Source organism: Anolis sagrei, chromosome 4 (genome assembly GCF_037176765.1).
Source record: "Anolis sagrei isolate rAnoSag1 chromosome 4, rAnoSag1.mat, whole genome shotgun sequence".
Classification (NCBI taxonomy): domain Eukaryota; kingdom Metazoa; phylum Chordata; class Lepidosauria; order Squamata; family Dactyloidae; genus Anolis; species Anolis sagrei.
Window position 1 is genome coordinate 31,496,695 of NC_090024.1, and position 22,347 is coordinate 31,519,041.

Here is a 22,347-nt window from a genome sequence, read left to right on the forward strand (position 1 = left end):
TGTACAATTCCCAAGGCCAGGATTTCCTTAAACATACTGAGGATCATTAACTTGATTGCACCTTATCTCCAATTCTACATTTTTAAAACTTTCTAGAAATGTTTCACTCAATTTGAAGCAACCAATAGTTTAGCCTGATACTTTTTTGGCTACATGCAGGAACTGGAGTTCACACCTTCTGTTGTGTCCCTGGCAAACTCTTGTCATGAGAAAATGATTGATTATATATGAGAATTCTGGAGGTTATTATTTTCAAGAATCTCTTGCAACAGATGGGAATGCTTTCCTTTTTTCTCATTCATATATCTTTTTCTTTTCCCCCCCTTAAAATTGTTGCTAGGTGACTCAAACAACACGGATAGCTAAGAAACACAGTGGGTAGATAAATCAACTGTTTGTTGATGGTTATAAACAGTAGAGCTAGAAGAAAATATGTTCTAATATCACTTAGTGCACATATTTCATTGTTGTTATATATTGAACAAATGTTAAAAATAGTTTATGAGACAAATCCTTGGATAAACTACAAACAGTGTTCTACAACATTTCAAAAAGTGTTACATTTCCGGAGTTCTGCTGAATGTTCAGTAAGGAAAACAGAGGGCTGGGGAATATTTTGCAATGAGTAGGTAGGTCTTGACCCAAAGATGACATAACCTTTTGGCTGTCTCCAAAAAGCAGAGGAATAAAAACATGTCAGCTGAAAAAAAAATACTGAGAATTCAGAAAAGACAGGGCAAGTGGTGGGATCTCTTCGTGTGCAGTGGGCATTTTTATTTTTTCACATAAATAACCCTTTCCCACTTCCACCCCCTTTTTTCTGTTACAGTCATAAATGTTATTAGTTTCAAAGAGGAATGAAGCAGAATTTCAAGCCTTCTGCCTTGAGCCATGAGGAGAGGTGGGTAATAAATAAAATGTATTGTTGATGTTGTTATTATTGGAATTTCAGTTCCTAGAATTTATCATAATGCAACTGCATATTTTTACTCCATTAATTTTAAGCTCTGATGCCTAGCAGTATAATTTGAAATTAACCCACAAACTGTTTGAAAGATGTAAAAAAAATTATTATTTTTTGACATCAACAATTTTGTTAAGCTATGGCAGAAGAATATAGGATTTATTGCTGCCCCAAACATACTACTGTTCCCATGTCCTTATCCGGACACAGAGGCAGTCTCTGGGTATCACTTAAGCAACACCAAAAGAGTTGTTACAGCGAGTTTGTCTTCTCAAAGCAAATGTAGGTTACACTGGGAAAACTCAAGATTGGCAGCAGGTATTACAAGAAAGTTGTAATGAGAATATAATATGGAGAGCCCAGATCAGACTCAAGGTCCACCTAATTTAGTATCTGATTTCACACAAATACCTCCAAGAAGCCAAGGAATAGAGGGCCAGGCAGAATAGGTTGGGAGCAACAGATTACATGAGCTTCATGGATGAAAAAGGATCTGAACCCAGATTCCAGACCACATTTTGCCACGACACTGCATTTTCCTTTGCTTATACTACAAGTTGGGTTGCAAAAAAATCTATTACATTTGCTATAGTTATCTTTTTGAACATATATTCTTGATATGAAACACTATTGTATTGAAAAATAAGAAATATTAAATAATTGTATAATCATATTGCAATTTGTTAGGAAAAGGTTATTTTATTTCTAGATATGAATTGAAAACATTTAAATACTATAAAGCACCATATTAATAGAGAAAATGCATCCAACTATATTTGTGAAACTGAACGTGCTGGATTGTACACAGTTCTCAAGGAGCAAAAGTGGTATGAGAATGGCTTGATTTAATTGAGAATAGAACATACCTGTTACAGTTTTAGTTTTGACAGGGCTGCTGGCATATTCAGAGGCCTGATTTGACTGCTGCTTGGGCAAAGGTGTACTTCCAACTGAGACCTCATCTTCTTTTTTCCTTGTTACTGGTGTCCCCAGAGATACAGAGCCAGACTGTACGAAGCAGAGAGGAGAAAACACAGTGACTAATACCTCCAAACAGAATATCAGAAAGGATACTTCACATCACCACAGAAGAGGCATTATAAGCAGTTACCTCATCATCTTAATTTCAGGAAAGGGCTTTGACTTCATAACTAAAGCACACAGTTAGCCAAAGCAAATTAAATATTAAAAAATCGAATGATGAAATACTAATTGCAGAGAATGTAGCCAGCGATCGCTCCTGCTTTTAAATAATGATAATAATAATAGTAATAATAATATTTATTTATATTCCGCTCTATCTCCCCGGAGGGACTCAGGGTGGATTCCAAACATAAAAGGCAAACATTCAATGCCCAAATACAACAACAATACATACATAATAACAAAATTTAACAACTCAACATATAAACATGAACAACTTAACAACTAAAATTAAATAAAAAGCGCAGCCTGTTGTAACAGATATAAGGCAAAATATCAAACATCGAATAGAAATAACGATTTCCCAGTTCCTTGGGGCAAATAGATTGATCATTGCTCAAGATATCTATTGAGCTGGTGGGGCGAGCAGGTCACGGATACGTATGGTAGCTATTAATTAGAGGTATAACGGTAGTATTAACAACTACTACTACTTCTCGTAAGCCAGGAAACAAATTTGCTGAATTTGCCCCTCTAGAAGCTGGACATGCCTCTATCTTAGAAAAGGTAGGTTCTAGAGTTTTATATTTTGACCCTCTTTAAAACTGGCATCACGTTTGGTAAAACTGGTGCCTTTGTGTCCATTTCAGCTCCATCAGAGCACACCTCCCTAATTATCAATTCTTTTTGGAAGAGACCCTCTCCCATTTATTTTAGTCTCTCTATATATTGTGAGTCCTACAATAACTAGCATTCCAAATCAAAATATTTCTTTCTTTTTTTTAAGGTGATGTGTAGATGGCTGAGTGGTGCAGCCTACCCTGTAAGTTGCCTACTCCTCTTCACTGGAAAACTATAATGGCACTTGCTACATCTTGGTGGGCATTTAGTGATTCTCCAAATCATTTAGTGGTTCTCCAATGGTGAGGGAGGTTGGGAACTGCAATTCAATATCTGGAATGCTATGTTATTTCCAACCCTGTGTTAAATGCTTTCAGGTCTCCAGAAGAATATTGCTGACATAGCCAAAGACAGTGTAAGCACAACTAAATCCTAGTAGTAACAGTAAAGGCATAGGTGATCTCTTCTATTCAACTCTGGAGTCTAGTACATATTATGTTTTGATCCATGTCATTTGAATTCCAAAGTATACCTGGATATAATTTCTGCTTTTAAAAAATGCAAAACTGTCTCATTAAATTATGAAACAAGGCAAACCTGCCATCTCTTCCTACATGTACTATTGCCACTATACCCAATATGAAGGAAGCTGGAAACCTGAAAAAAATGCTTGAGACAGAATGACCAGGTAACGCAAAATACGGCTTGAAGACACCATCATCATGGTAGAGATGGATCAGTCATATGCTATACTGTTTGAAATGAAGGGGGGTAACAAAGATATCACAGCCCAAGAAAGCTGGAAAAAATTACAGCCATATATTGAGTGCTGATCTGGACAATGAAACAGCTGTTTCATCTTTGCTCACTGAACTCAGGCTTGAAGTTGATGCTGATGACACCCAATACAATTTTGCCAGCTTTTTGGCAATCTTGGGTGTAGCAATAAAGTAAATGAAAGATCAATCTTAAACGGGGTGGAAAATGATCAAGATGTTGGGTTATAGCCACAAACCCAAAAGGAAATTGCAGCTGGAGAAAAATGGCAAATGACAACTCTAAATGACAACTGAAACACAGCTGGATAATATGAGAAAGAGTCTGTTGCAAGTGAAATTATACTGATTCATTATCTCTTATGTACAGCTACCTTAACATTGAAAAACACAGCACCTGTCTAGGAGTCTATAAGAAAACTATGTCATTTGGGGGCATGTATAAGAATTACAAATTCAAATTGTTCAACAACCTATAATAATGATGTCAGAGAGCTGTTTTAGGAAATATGAAGAGTTGTTAAGCAGTGTTTCTCAGACTCTGCTCCTTCAGGTGTTTTGGACTTCAGCTCCCAGAAATCCCAATCAACTTATCAGCGGTTAGGAATTGTGGGAGCTGAAGTCCAAAACATCTGGGAGAGCATTAGAGAATGATGACAGAATGATCCGCAGATAACAACGGAGGTGTTTTTCGTACTAAAACTGGAGAATAAGACAACAATTTTGATAAAGAAACCAAGAGAAATGCGGTCTTGCAAATGGATGCCAAGGTGGAGTGTAATGATCCGTTTTGAGATATCTTGTTTGTAACCTGAAGAGGCTGTTCCCAAAGAGTAAATCTCCTACAAATTTGTCATGTATACATCAAATAACCCCCCCCCCCCCAACAAGAGAGTCACTGCAAGTGATTGTCTTGTGGGAAATTTTACCTCTGTGTGATAGGCCTCTTGAAGAAGGCCTTCAATACCACATAAAACTAAATGAAAAAACCAATTAAAAAGGTGATTTTTCTGAAGAAACAACAAACACAAGAACAAAGAAAGCCACTCAACATATGTTCATGAGGATAATTTTTTGTACCAAGTTCCCTGAGTGGTGGGAAAAAAAAGGAACTGGGAGAGAGCAACTTTGGTATATAGGAGCATGCACAGTAGGAAGTGGAGGTCTCAGTACTCAACTCCAGAATATCCATATGAAGTCTGGACAGATGGAAGACCCATTTAATGATGCATAAGGATCATAGTGAAGAACCTTTAGTTCTCAAAAACCTGTGGGATTTTAAAAAAAAACCTTCCCTATCAACAGGACAGCAAGAAAGGGATCATTCTAGCCTCCTTAAGTAGAGACTTCCAGTGACTGGGATAGCTCTTGAGAAAGCCCTCATACATTCTCACAGTTAATTATTATGAAGGTAGTACAAGGATCTCAGGGCCCAGACAGGCTTACATGGAGAGATATAATCTGTCAGATAATTTTGAAGCAGACAAGCAGCCAGTGGAGTTACTGAAAGCAAGATAATTGTGTGCTTCTGCTAATTAGGCCTCGTCAACCACCTCGCTAGAGTTCTTTGCACCAGTCAGAGTTTCTAAAATTCGTCAAATGTAGTCCCATGTAGAATGTGTTACAGTTGTCTACACAGGATGAAATCAAAGCATAGGCTACTATCGTCAGATCTGACTTCTCCAGGAAGTTCATTTAGAGCATGAATCTTAACTGTGCAGATGTACTCTTTATCACCATTGAACATCCAAGCTCAAGGTGAAGTCCAGGAGTATACTCAAACTACAAACCTGCATTTTCAATACACTGCTCCTCCCTCCTAAAGAGACTTAATCCCTTATTTACTTTTCAACTGACAAGGAGCACCTTTGTCTTGGCTAGATTAAGGTTCAATTTGATTACCTTTACTTGATGCCAAGCACCAATTTGGAACAGACATAGTTGCCTTCAAGTTTGGTGGTGGGAAGGTATGGCACCAAACTCCAAACTTCAAGAACCTTTCTCCACAGATCCTTGTAGAAATTTAATAGAATGGGAGACAAATCCAAGCTTAAAGATGCTCCACGAGGTATCACTTTCTTCCAGAACCACCGTAAATAATATCTGTAATCACCATCTCAGTAAAGCAGTCCAAGAGTGTACCATGGGTAATGGTACTGAAAGCTGATGAGAGGCTCAGCAGAAGAAAGAGGAGGACACTCCCCACTGTCCAACAAGGTGATAAAAGCTATCTCTGTCCTGTAATGGCTGAAACTAGATTGAGACTGAGCTAGATAATCTGTTTCTCTCTCTCAGTAGTTCTCCCTATCAGAAACCACCTTTTAAAATTCCCAGAGTTCAGAAAGCACTTTTCTAATTCAGTAACATGGAGATGTGAAATAAAGCTAGAAAATCTAGAGTGGGCAGAAAGAAATAGAATACACTTTCTGAAAGACTCTGTTTTAAAAGTACTAGAGAAGGCTACAAAACATCTGGATCATAATGCATTGTAGCTGTCTGCATTGCAATAGAATGTGAAAATTTTCACATTCAGAATACTATAGATAAGATCGGTCAATAGATTCACTTTATGTCTCAGAAAACAATGTAAGAAACTTGATCAGTTGGTATTTTAGAAATCTGTGGATTGCATTCGATTCTTGAATAATTATGTTGTTCCGTGCTTTCAAGTCATTTTTGATTTATAATCACAGGGTTTTCTTGGCAAGATCTATGCAAAGGAAACTTGCCTTTCTCTGTTTTTCTCTGAGGCTGAGAGTGTGTGATTTATCCAAGATCACCCAGCGGGTTGTCATAGTTAACCAGGGATTCAATCCATGATCTTCTAAGTTGTAGTTCAACATTCAAACCATTACAACCACTCTGAGTCTCCTGAACAATACATACTGTTTTGCTAGCTAAAATAGTCACAACTATTTCAATGATTTTTAAACTATCAATATTAATGGCTGTTTAAACTGAAAAAAAAGGTCAATGGGCTGGTTTAAATGTAATGATGAATAAAAGCTTCTGTAGTAACTTGTTATATTTGGATCAAGTAATACGCTGCTTAGTCACTCCTGTTCAACTAACTGGTATTTTACAAGCAAAACAGCTAAACAAACCATGGACTCTCTATAGTTTAGGTTAATGTTTGCAACGTCCTTTTAAAAAGAATGAATACCAATGCCATGCTGAATTAATCTATAACTGAGCAGTGGTAAGATGATGCTCAGCATCCCGGAGAAGGCCAGAAGTAAGGCACAATAGCCCTGTTCTACATATGACTTCTCTCTATACAATGTCTAAATGGGACTTTTCTGTCTCCACCAGAGAACTATAATTCAAGGGATGCCAACAAATCCAAAACACTACTGTACTTTTTTACTGCAAATATTGTCTTGATGTAGACCAGATGGTTATAGTACAAGATATATAGACACATGCTTTTGCCCTTCTTCTTTTAAACAGTCACAGGATTATACAGAATGCAAAATAATTACATGGCTTTTATCTAACCATTTTAATGCATTGCTATGGAAAACATATAAAGCCACAAAGCAAGCATTAAGGGGTATATTTTCAAAGTTGGGGAAGAGGTTTTATATTTGTTGAAGTCAATGGGATTTATGTGGCTACAACCACATGCAGTTCTTGGAAAATCAACTAGAATTTAACAAACACTAGACTGACCCAACTTGGCTTTTCCTAAACACTAATTATAGTATTCTCTAATCCTATTAAAATCTAAAATTAAAGATCTTCATGTATGAATTAGGAAAATTTACATCCAAATGGATTAAAATGAAGCGTGTGGTGCCAAATGGATCGGCGTGATGTAGTGACTAGAATGTTTGAATAGAACAGCAGCAATGATGATTCAAATTCCCATTTAGCCAATTAGGTCAGTAGATCTCCTTGGCTGCTCTCCTTCAGCTCAATACTTCAGAGATCTTTTATGAGAATGAAATTGTAGAGGAGAGGAAGATCATATGTAGGAGGCTATGAGCTGCTCACTGGAAAGATTGGATATAAATATAATAAATTAATAAATAATAAAGCATGCCAACTGGGAGTTAAATACTGTGGACCAAAAACCAACCTTTAGTTTGCGCTACTGATGTTTTGTGCACAGTCTGTATTTTGAATGGAAAACTTTTTTCATGAAGGTGTCTGTTATAAATATATGGTCATATATATGTCTAAAATTTTCAGACAAAAAACTGACCCCAAAATCCTGGATTGGCTTATTTTTGTATCAGTTTATGTACTGTACCTCAATCTCTTATCAAATTAGGAACTACCCTTTTCTGAGGACAGTGGTGAAAGACAAAAGTTTTGTCTGTCACAGGAAAATAAAAAAGCACCAACCACACAGGCCTGTAGCCAGGATTTTGATTGGGGGGGGGGGGGCTGAGTTTGATGGGGGGGGCTGCTTCTGAGTGAAAGAGGGTCTTCCCTAGCAAACCTTTTGCATTGTTACCCCAATACCCCCATGCATACGAGATATATTGAGCATGGTGATCAGATCATGATATGAATAAACATAACAGTTTAAATAATTCACCAGTAAGGCCTTTTTGCAGACCACCATGAGAATTGGGGGGGGGGGGGCTGAAGCCCCCAAGCCCCCCCCCCCCCCCGGCTACATGCCTGCAACTACACATATTGTCTGTCTGGAAGATACTTATGAGCATTTTGAGTGCCCAATGGAAAAAAATGGAAGATCTTTGGCATTTCCACTCAAAGGGGTGCCAAGAGAACAGAGGGAGTTAGTTCTTGAAAATGCAAATAAATATAGATTGAATGGTCCAGTTGTTATATATTATATAGCTCAGCCTTCAATCTATACTGGCTGCAGATAATGGGAGTTGTAGTCAACTGAAAGACAAAAATCTGCTTTAGCTCAAACGGTGGTCAGTGAAAACTGCTATTTTAGCAAATTCATTCTGACAATGAAGCAGTACTTGCACTGATTTAGAAATCAATACTGCACAATCTAGGAGGTGGCTTTGTTAAACTACAGCTTTGAGAAATGAAAGCTTCCCTAGTGCCTTAAAAACACAAGATATTTCTAATCTCCAAAATTATGTAGACAAAAATATATGAGATCAATAATGTAAATTATATAAGAACAAGCACCTTCAGTGCGCCAAAATATTTCATTTTATAAACAATTGAAAGAGCTCTTTAAACCTTTTTTTTTTTTTTTAGCTCCCAAGATAAATTACACAAGGTTCATACAAGAACATTTTCGGGGTTCACCCAGTGCTAAATCCAACAATATCAAATTTCTCAACTCTAGAAATGCTCTTCTGCTGGTTTGGAGGTATATGTAGAAAGAGGATTATATTAATATTTTACTATCCAAACCACTGACAGAAAATGTCTAATATTGCTTCTATTCTACAATTATTAATATAAGAGTATTAGCATATCAAATGTGTTTATGTTAATTGAAGGATTTCTTATGTGACAATGGGAACAGTTTTATTAGCTATTTCTTTCAGACGTCTCCTGCACCGTAACTATAAATGGGCATTTACTGGAGAAAATCTAAACTATATTTGCCATAAGCCCAAACTTCATATTGGGCTAAAACATCTTTTTAAAAGAATAAAATAGATATGTATCATATTTTACTACTGACCAGTGAATAAAAGTGGGGTATTATGCAAATTTATGCAGGCACTCATAAACTCTATCATGAATTTCTTTTTTCCCCACTGAATGTCCACATTGTTCATTACTCAAAATAAAAAAAAATGTTCAGATGCATGCAGAAGCCAAATGCGGATATGGAAAAACATCCTCTTTGCCCCTAAAGCAGTAACCGCATTGTTGCAACAGGAACTACATAGATCCTTACCAAAATATGTAACAGCCACCACAATTTGGCCTGTATTACTATGTGCAGGAGGGAAAGCACATGTTTAAAACAATATGCTGTATTTTGAAAGCATGATCCACCTAACTACAGTTATATTGAAAATCTATACTCAGACCTATTCCAGCAGTCTCCTCCACATGCTCTTATCAAAAGGGTAAGGGTTCATATCAAAAGGGCAACAGTTCATAAAACAAATTACTTTCTAACTGTTCACAAACATGATGAGAATGGCATTGCAAGATTTTTATTTAAGACGACTTCTTCTTCTTCTTATTATTATTATTATTATTTATATCTCACTTTTTCTCTCTATACGAAGTCTCAAAGTGGCTCACAATTAAAAGCACTACAATACAACTTAAAATATACAAATATTAAAACAGTTTTTTAAAATCATCAATTCTAAAAACAATTCAGGTTAAAACCAAAAAAGCACACAAAACCACAGCACTCCCTGACCAGATCTCAAACACCTTCATATTTAAAAGCCTGTCTGAATAAAAAGGTTTTAGCTTTCTGCTGGAAAGACAGCAGGGAGGGAGCCATTCTGGACAGAGAGTTCCAGAGTCGAGGGGCAACCATAGAGAAGGAAGGTCCGCTCTCTTATTCCCATCAACCGAGTTGGAAACCAAGAAATGGGCCTCCCCCGATGATCTCAGGGCCCAGGCAGGTTCGTACAAGGAAATGCAGTCAACTCAATAGCCTGGACTGAACCACCTAGGGCTTTAAAGTCATAATCAGCACTTTGAATTCTGCCCAGAAACAGACTGGCAGCCAGTAGAGCTGCTGCAACAGTGGGTTGTCCGTTCCCTGTAGCCAGCCCCAGTTAGCAACCTGGCTGGAGCTCTGTGGACCACCTGAAGTTTCTGAGCACTCTTCAGAGGCAGCCCCACCTTCAGCACATCAAAGTAATCCAGACGGGATGTAACTAGGCATGTACTACCATGATCAGATCTGGTTTCTCAAGGAACAGGTGTAGTTGGCACACAAGTTTATATTGTGCAAAGGCTCTCCTGGCTACTTCTGACACTTGTGCTGAGTCCAGGGAGACCTCCAAATTGCAAACCTGTGTCGTCAGGGGGTGTGTTATCCCATCCAGCACAAGCTGGATCCCTATTTCCTGATCTGCCTTCTGACTGATCAGGAATACCTCTTTCTTGTCTGGATCAAGTTTATATTTGTTTGCCCTCATGTAGTCCATTACTGACGACAGAAACTGGTTTAGAATTGGGATGGCTTCCTTGGCTTTAGGTGGAAAGGAGCAGTAGAGTTGGGTGTCATCTACATATAAGTGGCACCAAACTCCAGAAGTCGGGTTGACCTTTCCCAGCAGTTTCATGTATATGTTAAATAGCATGGGGGACAAAATGGAACTCTGAGGAACCTCACAGTCAACAGCCAGGGGTTCAAACAGGAGTCCCTCAGCAACATATTCTGGGTAAGGCCCTCCAGGAAGGACTGGAGCCACTGTAAGACAGTGCCTCCCAGTCCCATCCCAGTGAGATGACCCAGAAGGATACCATGGTTGATTATATCCAAAGCTGCAGAGAGATCCAGGAGAACCAACAGGGACACACTCCCATTGTTTAGCTCCCTGTGTAAGGTGACCAAAGCTGTCTCTGTTCCATAACCAATCCTGAAACCAGATTGAAATGGATCTAGATAATCCATATCATCCAGAAATCCCTGGAGTTGGGAGACCACTACATGCTCCAAGACTTTATTCAGAAAAGGGAGGTTGGACACTGGCCAATAATTGTCCATTATAGAGGGGTTCAAGGAAGGACTTTTAAAATATAGGTCTCACAACTGCCTCCTTTAGGTAACTTGGAACTTTGCCTTGTTTCAAGGAAGCAATGACCATCATATTTTCCCACTCTGCCACTATCCACTATATTATTTGTCTGTATCAAAATGCTTTGGGAATTATTTAAAACAAAAGCACCAAATGGAATACTTTGTTAGAACAGATTCTTCAAAATAACAATGAGAAAAGGATATTACTCTAACTACTCTCTGAGTCTACTTTGTGAAGAGAAAAGGCTGGATATAAACAAACATCATCATCATCATCATCAGAGAATTGAGCATATCTTCTTGATGGATCTTCCTTAATTATATTTATATATCAAATTCAATGTATTTATTATTACTATAACTTCCTGGGATATCTTCACACTATCTTTCAACTTTAAGTGGCTTTAATGTCTCAAAGTGGCATCTGGAACAAAATAAAAAATCACACAAAGTGAATCTATGCTTTTTTTAAAAGTATCAAAATCTTTCAGTCAAAATCTATTATCTGGGTTGTAACTACTGACATCTGGTAAATCTGTTTCCCAGTCTTGAGCACCTTTCAGCATCTGATAGTGATGAGGGGATATATTAAACGTATTAGTTACTGAGACACTGGGGGTTTTCAGATGGTGTATAGTGGGGCTTCTTTATCTTCCCAACATGATAGCAAATCCATGATAATTGTCAGAGAGTTCTAGGAAGGAGACAAAACACTGTTGGTGTTATTCTAGCTAAGAGAGGAAACTCAGATTCCTTTATAGATACCTACAGAGGAAAAAAAAAACCAAGGCAAATCCATGAAAGTAGCTAATATCCCAAGGAGAGATAATTAAAGATCTTTCCTCCTTTAATAGATCCAATGAAATTGTTTGGTTTAGATAGGAACAAAGGCTCTATGCAAAAGTTAACAAATACTGGATTATTTACAGAACTGTAGGGTGTTTTTATAAAGGCTATCCTCCAATTGAAAAATCATACTAAGAAATTAAAAATCTGCAATTGTTTGTAGTAATGGTCTCTTCTTATTGATAATCACGTGTCTAGATTCTGGGTGTTTTTACCCATGACCAGTAAGAAGCAGAGAAGGGATGGAAAATGTTTGCTCTAAAACATGGACTACGAGGTACCATTCCTCCCCTCAAGGATCACCCACTTCTGACTTCTGCTGCACAAGTAACTTAAACATTAAAGCTTTTTAGTTAAGGGTCACAGCAACCTAAGATCAAGTTCTAAATGAGTTTCCACAGCACACTTAAAAGTGGATAGAGGAGGGTTTACAAGGCAAACCAAATCCTCTTGGCCACTGGTCCAAACTCTGGAATAAAACAATGCACTGACTTACAGTGTTTTGTGTCCCTGAAGAGAGTCTGTTATCTGAACAATGTATGAAGGCTGATGCAATATTAATCATATCTTGAACCAGGGTCATTGCTACTATTGAGCATACTTGAAGCACCAGCCTGTTGTAACAGATTTAAAGGGAGGGGGGCAAAGTGGATAGGGTTGTGTGCATCATGCAATCTGTCTTTCCCCCCTCAAGCTACATTTTTTTTCTTGCTTTTATGTGTATTAGAAGATGCTGTCCTATCGCCAGTGTTGAAGGAACATTCAACAGAGAAACTGGTTCCCTTCTGTACCTGGATGGGGAGAACTACTACAGATGCATCTACAGTAGACCAGTAGAGTTTGACAGTACTTTAAATGCCACGGCTCAATGCTACAGAATACTGGGAGCTGTAGTGTGGTGAGGCATCAGAACACATTAGCAGAGAAAATGAGGATCCCCATAATTTCCTAGCATTCCTAGCATTGTGCCACTGCAGTTAAACTGATACCAGAGTGCATCATTCTACACTGTAGATGTCCCATATCTTGTTAATCTCAGGCAGCCAAAGTTTTGAAATAGCTATTTTCAAAAGCAGTAGCAATATTCAAGATAGAGTAACAATAATGCTCTTTAAAAATATAAAGGGGTACTGTAGCACCTTTGAGCTTGAAAAAAATGTCTAGCATAAGCTAGAGCAGTGGTTCTCAACCTGTGAGTCTCTAGGTGTTTTGGCTACAACTCCCAGAAATCCTAGCCAGTTCACCAGCTGTTAGGATTTCTGGGAGTTGAAGGCCAAAACATCTGGGGATCCACAGGTTGAGAACCACTAAACTAGAGTCATCAGGTGCCTCTTGTATTGCTCAGAAGACAGAAAGGGGTGCATCAGGACCGCATTATTATACCTGTCCCTGGATAATCAACCCTGGCATTAAGTTTTATAACAACTTTATTAATTTTCATTTCCTGCACTTCAGGGTGATTCCCTTCTTCCATTCCAAAACCTCTTTTGCAGTATGAAAGATCAACAATACAAGAAGTATCATTTAAAGCAACTTTTCCCAATCTGTCAGCTTATAGATGTGATTAACTGACAGAAGTGTCTATTTAACACTTCTAGAGGTCAGAAACTAAAAACTATACTCAACTATGCTATCTGTTTGTTGCTACCATACAAGGTCATAGAATGGTTCATTGCAGCTGTCATTCAACCATGCCATTTCTCCCCAAGGTTACCTCTGCTTATCTTCTGAAAATAATATAAGCTTTTTTCTTTGAGGTTAATTGGTTGAGACTGAGTCAAAGTTAGGTAAATTCTTTAGAAATAATATTATATAATACATTTCCCCACTTTTATCTTTCTGTAAATATTATTCACTTTTTAACTGATGTTACAGTGTTCCCTCACTTATTGCGGGTGTTACATTCCAGGACCACCCGCGAAAAGTGAAAATTCGCAAAGTAGGGATGTTATATACAGTAGAACCCCGGTTATACCTCTCTACCCTCCGTTGCTCGCTCACTCACCGGGCTGAGTCCTGGTTCTGCTGCTGTGATCCGTCCTGGTGAGTGAGCGAGCTAAGGAAGGCAGCGGTGGCGGCAGAAGCAGGAGTCTGGAAGAGGCAGCCAGGCGTCTGCTTCTGCAGCCATTGCCACCTTTGCCACCCTTCTCGTTTTCTCACTCACCCCCCTCATTTGCTACTCAATGGGTCGAGTCCTGGTTCTGCTGCCAGGACCCAGTGACTGAGAAGGGGAGGAGGTCAGATCAGTGAGTGAGCGTGGGTGGCAAGGGCAACAGCAGCGGAAGAAGCAGGAGCCTGGCCACCTCTTCCAGGCTCCTGCTTCTGCTTTTATGGCCCTTCCTCCCTCGCTTCCTCGCTATTCACCAGGCCAGGTCCTGGTGACAGAACCAGGACTCAGCCTGGTGAGTAGCAAGGAAGAAAAACTGCAAAACAGAGAGTCCGCGAAAAGCGAGGGAACACTGTATCCTCAAAACAAGTGGGTTAAAACAGAAAGAAGTCCAAGTAGAATTTTACAGTAATTATCAAGTGAACGGACATCCGGGTTAGCAAATGCTATATAAAACAGAAGGATTTTATTAACAATTAGCAGCATTTCTCCTACTGGGAAAAAATGTATACCTTCACTCTATGAGATGTGGGATTATAGCATCTTGTTTTCTGTCCCATTAACTGTGGCCAAATCACCCCTTTTCTATAGTATTCTAAAAGCAGAAGCTAAAAGGATCCACTCATACCCCCATAACAAGTAAATGGATTAGTGTGTGGTTCTTCCTACAAGATACATACAACAAATTGTCAACATTTCCTACCTGCTGCATAGGCCTGTTGCTTCGTTTCTGAGGCTGATACACAAGCCAAGTATATAAAACTGGATCAATGTTGATGGTTAATCCTTGTACACTGGCTAAAAGCACAGCTCCTACATAAAAAAACAACAAAAATATAATGCTGTTTATTCAATGTTTTTACTGGGCAAGGCTTCACTTTCTCTGTTGGGACTGCTCACAGTTCAAATCTTGGTCCCCTGTTACCAGTTTTTTCAAGCTGACTTTATGAAATCTCATAACTCCTTCAAGCCATTGATAGCAGTTTTACATTTCCACCTCATTCCTTCCCTCTCAAGAATCTATTGGTCATCTGATATTTCATGTTGGATATTTATCAAAGTTGTAAACTCATTATGTCAAAGAATAAACAACTCTTCCATAATTCCCAGTAGTGGTCCTCCTTTGGTATTCTGTTTCCACTTACATGATCACCATTCAACCTACTGATTAACTATAAAAGTTTGCATTTCCTCTCATTTCTCCCTTGTCTTTATTCAATTTGCCAATCACACAGAAGAGCAACTACTCATAGTTTTCATGTGATATTTTCTAGCTTCACTTTTGCCATATCCTGATTGCCCTGGTTGATAGCTATTTTATTCTTGTTTGCATATTTTTGTGAGATGCTCTGAATATAAGTCCTTTAGGGAAAAATAAAGTTCAGAGTCAAACAAAACAAGAATAAAAACAGCACCCGCATTAGAGCTTTAGTGTTTGATTTTATCTAAGCAGCTCTAAAAAGAAAGGATATAGTTTAACATCAAGAGGTCTTGACTATTCCATCACATGAAACTACTGTAGAAGAATGTTTAAAAAGCAACAAGGATTAGTTGTACTCACGGGATATACAAAATTTCATTAGCTAGCAATTGGTATGTCTTGCAAATGCATGAAAGAAAAACAGGCCATTACTTCCCTTACACTTTGTTGCAATTTCTGAGTGTTAAGTAAAGCCTGAGAATTGATAAAACAATAAAAGTGGTTGATGGTAGAACAGAATACAGCACATAGAGTTGAAGTAAAATGGGCCAAAGCTTCATTGAGCTATATAGCTGTAAAGACTTGGCACACTATGGAATTACTGACCAGTGATATTCCCCTGCCCAACTGGTTCTGGTTGTGGATGACAAGACAAGAAATTGGATTCAACATGGATTGACAGGAAATGGGGTTCTACTTGGGTACAAACCACTGCAGAGATGTCCATCAGCAAGGGGTAAGCCCAAGAGCCCTGACCTGTATGCATCTTGGCCCTCTATCCCCGGCCGTTTTGAGGACTTCTACAACAGGATGACCAGCATATAGTCCTGTTTCCTCCCTAAACTGGATCTGGCCGTATGTCGAAACCATCACACAAATTTGTTATAAGCAAACCACAAAGACAATTTCAGTTCTTATTACAAAAGTATATCATATGAAACAAGAAAGAGGCAGAGGAGGCAAGCTGGACTGGCACACATTTGACCTTATCATATGGATGCCCCTTCCCCCCAGTGCCATTTCGCCATCCTTCGTGGTGAAATGGCAGGGTTGCGGGATAGCTCTGTTGCCCTGCACACCACTCCCGAGTGACAATGCTACCTCCATCACAGGAAACATTGGAGCCAGCACAACATGGGAGCATGGCCATGTTGGGAGAGAAGCATTTTAGGACACTTCCACTCTGATTGAGGGCAGGGCTTTAACAGGAAGTCCAGCAATATCATGTGATGGGCAGCATGCCCATCCATCGCTGGACTGTCCCTTTAGCATCCTGGGATGGTAAAAAGGGTAACTATGATGAGGTCCCAAAAGAGAGCAGTTTTAAGCTCTCCAGGTAGACCAGGGAGAAAACATCCGATGTCTGCCTAGGAGTGGCTCTGACACTTCAGAAGAGTCTGCCAGCTGCCTAACTGACTAGCCCAGAAAAATGAAGAAGTAGTCCACATATACCATTTGGGCTTCTGCAACATATAACAGAGAGGATATGACCATTGACATAGACACATTTGTCCTGGCAAGCCACAAGTAAGGACTTAAATATAAGACATATTTCTCCTATTTATTGATGAACTGTAGTGGGTAGACCTATTTCATCGTTCCTTTTTTAAAAGTCCCTTTTGAAACCACAGGCTTGATAAAATAGAATAACTAAGTCTAAGCACTGGGTAAGTCTACATGCCTACCAAATGTTTCCTGTAATACTGACTTAGCAATCTTCTTTTATATCAACGTAGCTACAAAAAATATGTACTACTGAAAACAAAGCTCTCAGAAATGTCCATGGGAATATTTCATGAAAAGATTAAAACATGAAAGTATTCTAGGTCATGGTCACATAGTATCTAATTCAGTAAATATACCAAAACTGAAGAGTTGATCCATCTCTTAGAAGTTAACAAAAAAAGATTTCCATTAACTCTCTTATATCGGTCTCATCATAAATTTGCAGAAGATTTTTAGGGACAGGTGCAAAAAACTTTTTCTTTTTGTATATATAAATAATTAAAGTCAGTCAAATTTATTGAAATACATTCCAAAACATCTTGAGCACATTTCGTTTTTAATAAATACACAGGAATTATTTTAAGTAACTGTGTTTGTGATTGTAATAAAAGGAAACCTGAAATATGTTAATGGAGTTTTGTTACTTTCTTTAAAAAAATGGCAGGCATGACTCGTAACCTTACTCTCAGTATATATGCTTGTTAGTAAAATATTCCATTTTAAATTTTAGTTATTGTTATTTCAAGACCATGAGAGTAAAATCCCCCAAGTTCTCTCCCCGACCAATGTTTCTTATGTAACAACTACAACTCATTACATCAGAAAAGTAATGCTGCCCATGGTTGTGTTATTACTAGTTTGTAATCTACAACACAAAAGTGAATGTATAGCTCTATATAAAATATGAAATCTGTTTACATGGGCATCTCACTGCTAAAGCAACTTTACAACGGCATTATATAAAGAGTATTGCAAAACCTCTTCCATATGCAATTGTGCCAATATTCCTCCAGCATACAGGTCATATCGTTCATAAGAAACCTACTATGAATAACTAGAAAGAGAGATGCTTTTTTTTCTTTTTTTAAAACAGAAGCTAATAATAGAATGAACAGAGATTAGATGTTTCCACTTCTTTCGAAAACTTAGATTTAACCACATGGATATTTTATGTGGTTAAATAAGGAATGGACTATAGATATGGCTGATAACCCTGTTTTTTATTGATGTGTGAAATATGTTTATTGGTCTTTTGTTGTGATTTGCTTTTTATGATTGAATGTTTTACACTATTTATCTATTTTGTTTAATTTGTTGTTTATTTTTATGGCATTGAATGTTTGCCTTTTATGTTTTAAGCCATCCTGAGTCCCTAAATATAGATTTATCGATTGATTTAGAGTACTAAAGAAATGTTTTTATAAACAAATCTGTGCAGCCTTTTCAGTACACAAATACACACAAGATTTGCCAAGGGTAATGCAAATATTATTGTTATAGTTTTTGTAACATGACTGCTATATAAAAGAAATGCAGATAACACATAATCATTATAACACCTATCATGTATCAAAATACTCAGTAACTAGTCTCAGCAATGAAATCACCAGACAAAAATGATGTAGGATTATATAAAAAAACCCAATGAATTAACTTTTAAATTATTAGGAAAATACATACAAATTATGCTATCTTTTCATCTTTTATGATAATTTTATTTATTATTTCCCCAACTTTTAAAAACTACTAAGAAAGAAAAGTAGTTCTCATGGTAATTTCGGAGACACACAGGTTATGTTCATGATTATATAAATCTTATTCTGGATGTTAAAAATGTTTTACATAAACTATGTAAAATCTTCATGATTATGATAGAACACAATGTTTATTTACACAACACATAATCTTACAGATGTTTTATGATTTCATCAGGATGACTAATTTTGGAACAAGGACTAGTATTCTTTTCAGATTTTACATGTTTACACAAAGTATTTCTCTGAAGAAAGACTAACTAAATTTTCTAATACAACTGTTGTGCGTACACATAAATGTGTGAAATTCTATATATGTCCACCTTATATGTATTCAGAAATGACCTCATCAGTATCACTTCTGTCTCTTTATATGTGGTTCAAACAGCACACTGTCCATTCATATTAAGATACGTATAACTGGACTGTTTCCCGGAAATCCATTAGAGCCACTTGAGTGGCTTGAATCAATAAAAAACACGCTCAACAATCAGCAGATTTCCTTGTTACATAGGCATTCATGGAGGGTCCCCACCCAAAGTTGGTGACATGTACGGTTATGATAGTTATTTTAAGATTTCTCAGTGACATATCTTGGAATGAATATGCAGTTACCTCTACACCTGGTTCTGCCATTCTTTTGTGAAGTATATGGCTCCATTCAGAAACCATGTTAGCTTCAGAGTATCCCTCTGCATACTGCCTACGTATCCATGTTTTTTTAGGAGAGACAGAGATATCAGGGTATCTGTATCTGTAATGTCCCTGGCAGATATCAATTTTTTTATTTAGAAAAATATAATGCAAGGAAACAATTAGCTTCTATCCAACTGCAATCTTGTTTTCCTCTGGATGATCCTTGGCTCCACATGGACTCAGAGGCATTAAGAAAATATAAGGTTGGTGCCTTGCTATGTTCAACATTTGTAATATTGTACAAAATGCCCTCAATCTCTGTCTTCTGTTCAAATGTTCATGTGAGCGCCTTCTCTTTTTGCCGAGCTGTGAAATGGATGCTTAACAGATGGTTGGGTCCATTTCTACAACTATGTTGTGCTCGGACAGACATTTTCTGACATCTTCAATGATACTTTCTCAGAACTCAGCATACACTCCTGGTCCAAAAGGTTGGGGAAACCCTCATACAAGTATTGAGTGAATAACATGGATAGGACTATGTTATCCACTCGGGTATTTTATTGATAAATATGAAAAAAGAGATAAACTTTGCAAAAATCTAGTCTCTGTTGTAGCTTACTGAACTTATGTGCCTTGGTTATTTGTTCTGAGGCCCCAAGTCTTCAGTCGTATGGAAAGAGAAGGCAAACTGCATAAAGATTTGCATGATTGTTCTAACTAATTCATTTTAAATGAAACGTTCATTTAATTGTGGAACTGTAGATAGAACAGGAATGTACCATTCAGTCTGCTACCTGAGGCAGGTAGGTATCTGGGCTGATAACAGACCATCCTCCATAAACTTGTCAAATCACTTTCTAGCAACACCTGAACAAAACACCATGCTCATAGTTTGAAGAAACTGAAATCTTTAACCTACATGAAAATGAAGTTGGAAACTCAGGTATAATCATTTGGGTTATATTTTACTAGGAAACATTCCATTCTGATTCCTCAGCCTTTAAGACACCTATTAAATAGTAAAGCTGTAAGCAAAAAGAAGAAGTACTTTCATGTGACTTGTCAACTTATGGTGACTTCATGAATTTCATACGGTTTTCTTAGGCAACGAATACTCAGAGGGTGTTTGTCGTTGCCTTGCTCTGAAATACAATCTACAGCACCTGGCATTTCCTAGAGGATTCCCTTCCAAACTCTAATTAGGCTTGGCCCAGCTTAGTGGCAATGATCAAACTGGAATCAGTGCCAAAATCACTATTGAAACTTCCAGGAGAGAGAACTGGACCTCAAAACATATCTGGCTTGAGTTTACTGTGTGAACCACAGCCTTCTTGACTTCCAAAATCTTTAAGCCATGTAAACAATTTCCCACTGGCCATTCTTTTCCGCTGCTTTCTTTTTGAACATCTTCTACTGGCCCTCTCATTTTCTTTGGGTTTTCTTTTCCCATTATTCCTTTTCTGTCTTTGCAATATCTTCAGTCTTCTCAAATAAAGAGATGGGCTTCTTCAGCTTTTATCTTTGGGAATGTGGTTACCAGAAATACTTGTGTAAGTCTGTATTAAAAATTGCCACCGCTGTTCCACTCTACCTCAAAGACCCAAAATGGCTTGCTCACATTGCTACTTGAATGTGGTCAAATTAAAAAAAAAGATAGTGAAAAAAAGAGGGAAGACTGCTTTTCTTTGAGCTTCAGAGGATTAATGGGGTGGGAATGCTTCTCACTTCTGCATCTTGTCACTACCTTCTGGCTGGGTCCCTAGCAGCAGTAGACTGCTTTCTTTGCGTAACCCCTTTTTTTTCCAGGTTCCATTCTCATTCTTTTTTTCTCACTTATACACCTTTCTGTATCTATAGTTGTATAAATGTATACATTTCAAAATCAGCAACGCAATTTACCACTCCCCCATTGTGACACCTCAGACAGGTCCTTTTCTTTCTCTTTAGCTCTTTGTAACTATGTAGCCCTAATGTATTTTTAGAAGGAGACGAAACTATTTGCTTGCTACTTGTCCTAACTTTTGCCTTTGACATATCCATAAATTGAATAAAAGCCATAATTTTGGTCCTAAAACTTCCTCAACTTATGCAAAAATAAACACGTACACACAGTAAATAACTGAAAAGAGGAACCTATTCTAGACCACATGAATCAAACTGGACCAAAGCAAGAACAGCTTGTGCAATTATAATTTTTTTTACTGACAAAATTGATTTTCACACAGTGCTCTCAGAGACAATAAAAGAATTTTGTGAAAGAACTATTTGGAAAAACTACAAAATAGTTGACTTGACACAGTTTTTCTAATTTTAATCTAAAAATTAGTAGAAACTGTTCCTCCATTTAAACACATGCCTTGGCAGTAGCAATAATTTTAATGTAATTAAAGCTGTATACTCCTTATTAAACAAAAGCTGGCTTCTTGTTGGGCAGATCCATTAAATCGCTATGCAATATGTAGGTAAATCCCAATGATTTAATTAGTCTATTCTAGTAAGGAATAACAGCAACATTTGGGAGCCATAGTTAAAGCATGGGCAAACTTCAGCCCTCCAGATGTTTTCGACTTCAACTCTCACAATCCCTAACAGCCAATATGCTGTTAGGAATTACAGGAGTTGAAGTTCAAAACATCTGGAGTGCCAAAATTTCCCATGCCTGCCATAGTTTCTTTAAGACATTATTTAAACCTTTGAAACAATCTTTGAAACCCTGAAAAATACTGGGAAATTCTGGGGCACAGTTTTGCTTTATTTTTGAAGATATAGCTTGACACTCATTGGAATTGCTAGTGCTCATGAAGCCACCTTTTATTTGGTTGTACATATGGGAAAAGCCAATTTACAAAATTACAAAAAACCTACACACTTGGATAGATACCTACATAAAAATTCCAACCATCACCCAAGTTAAAAAAAAAAAACAGAATTAAAGCCCTGGCAGACCGTATAAAAATAATCTGCGAACCCCACCTCCTCCATGGTGAACTTAACCACCTAAACTGGGCTGTACAGGCCACTTTACCATATACATCATAAGAGCTGCAAGGCCAAGAACAAGCCACAATAGTAAAGACAAAGATCCACCCAGAGGAAAAGTGTTCTTACTATACATCAAGGAAAC

At 37.7% G+C, this 22,347-nt stretch overlaps 1 protein-coding gene across 4 annotated transcripts in view; it reads right to left on the reverse strand.

The window, feature by feature from the left end:
* VPS13B (vacuolar protein sorting 13 homolog B) overlaps positions 1–22,347 on the reverse strand; it is a 382,845-nt gene that overhangs the window by 215,818 nt on the left and 144,680 nt on the right. For 3 of the 4 annotated variants that reach the window (XM_060775658.2, XM_067467340.1, XM_067467339.1), the window contains exons 20-21: positions 14,827–14,936; positions 1,831–1,972 (exon numbers count right to left, since the gene is read on the reverse strand). In XM_060775658.2, coding sequence (XP_060631641.2) covers positions 1,831–1,972; positions 14,827–14,936 — 252 coding nt within the window. Of the gene's footprint in view, positions 1–1,830; positions 1,973–14,826; positions 14,937–22,347 lie in introns of those variants that run through there. The other variant, XM_067467341.1, reaches the window with a different exon arrangement.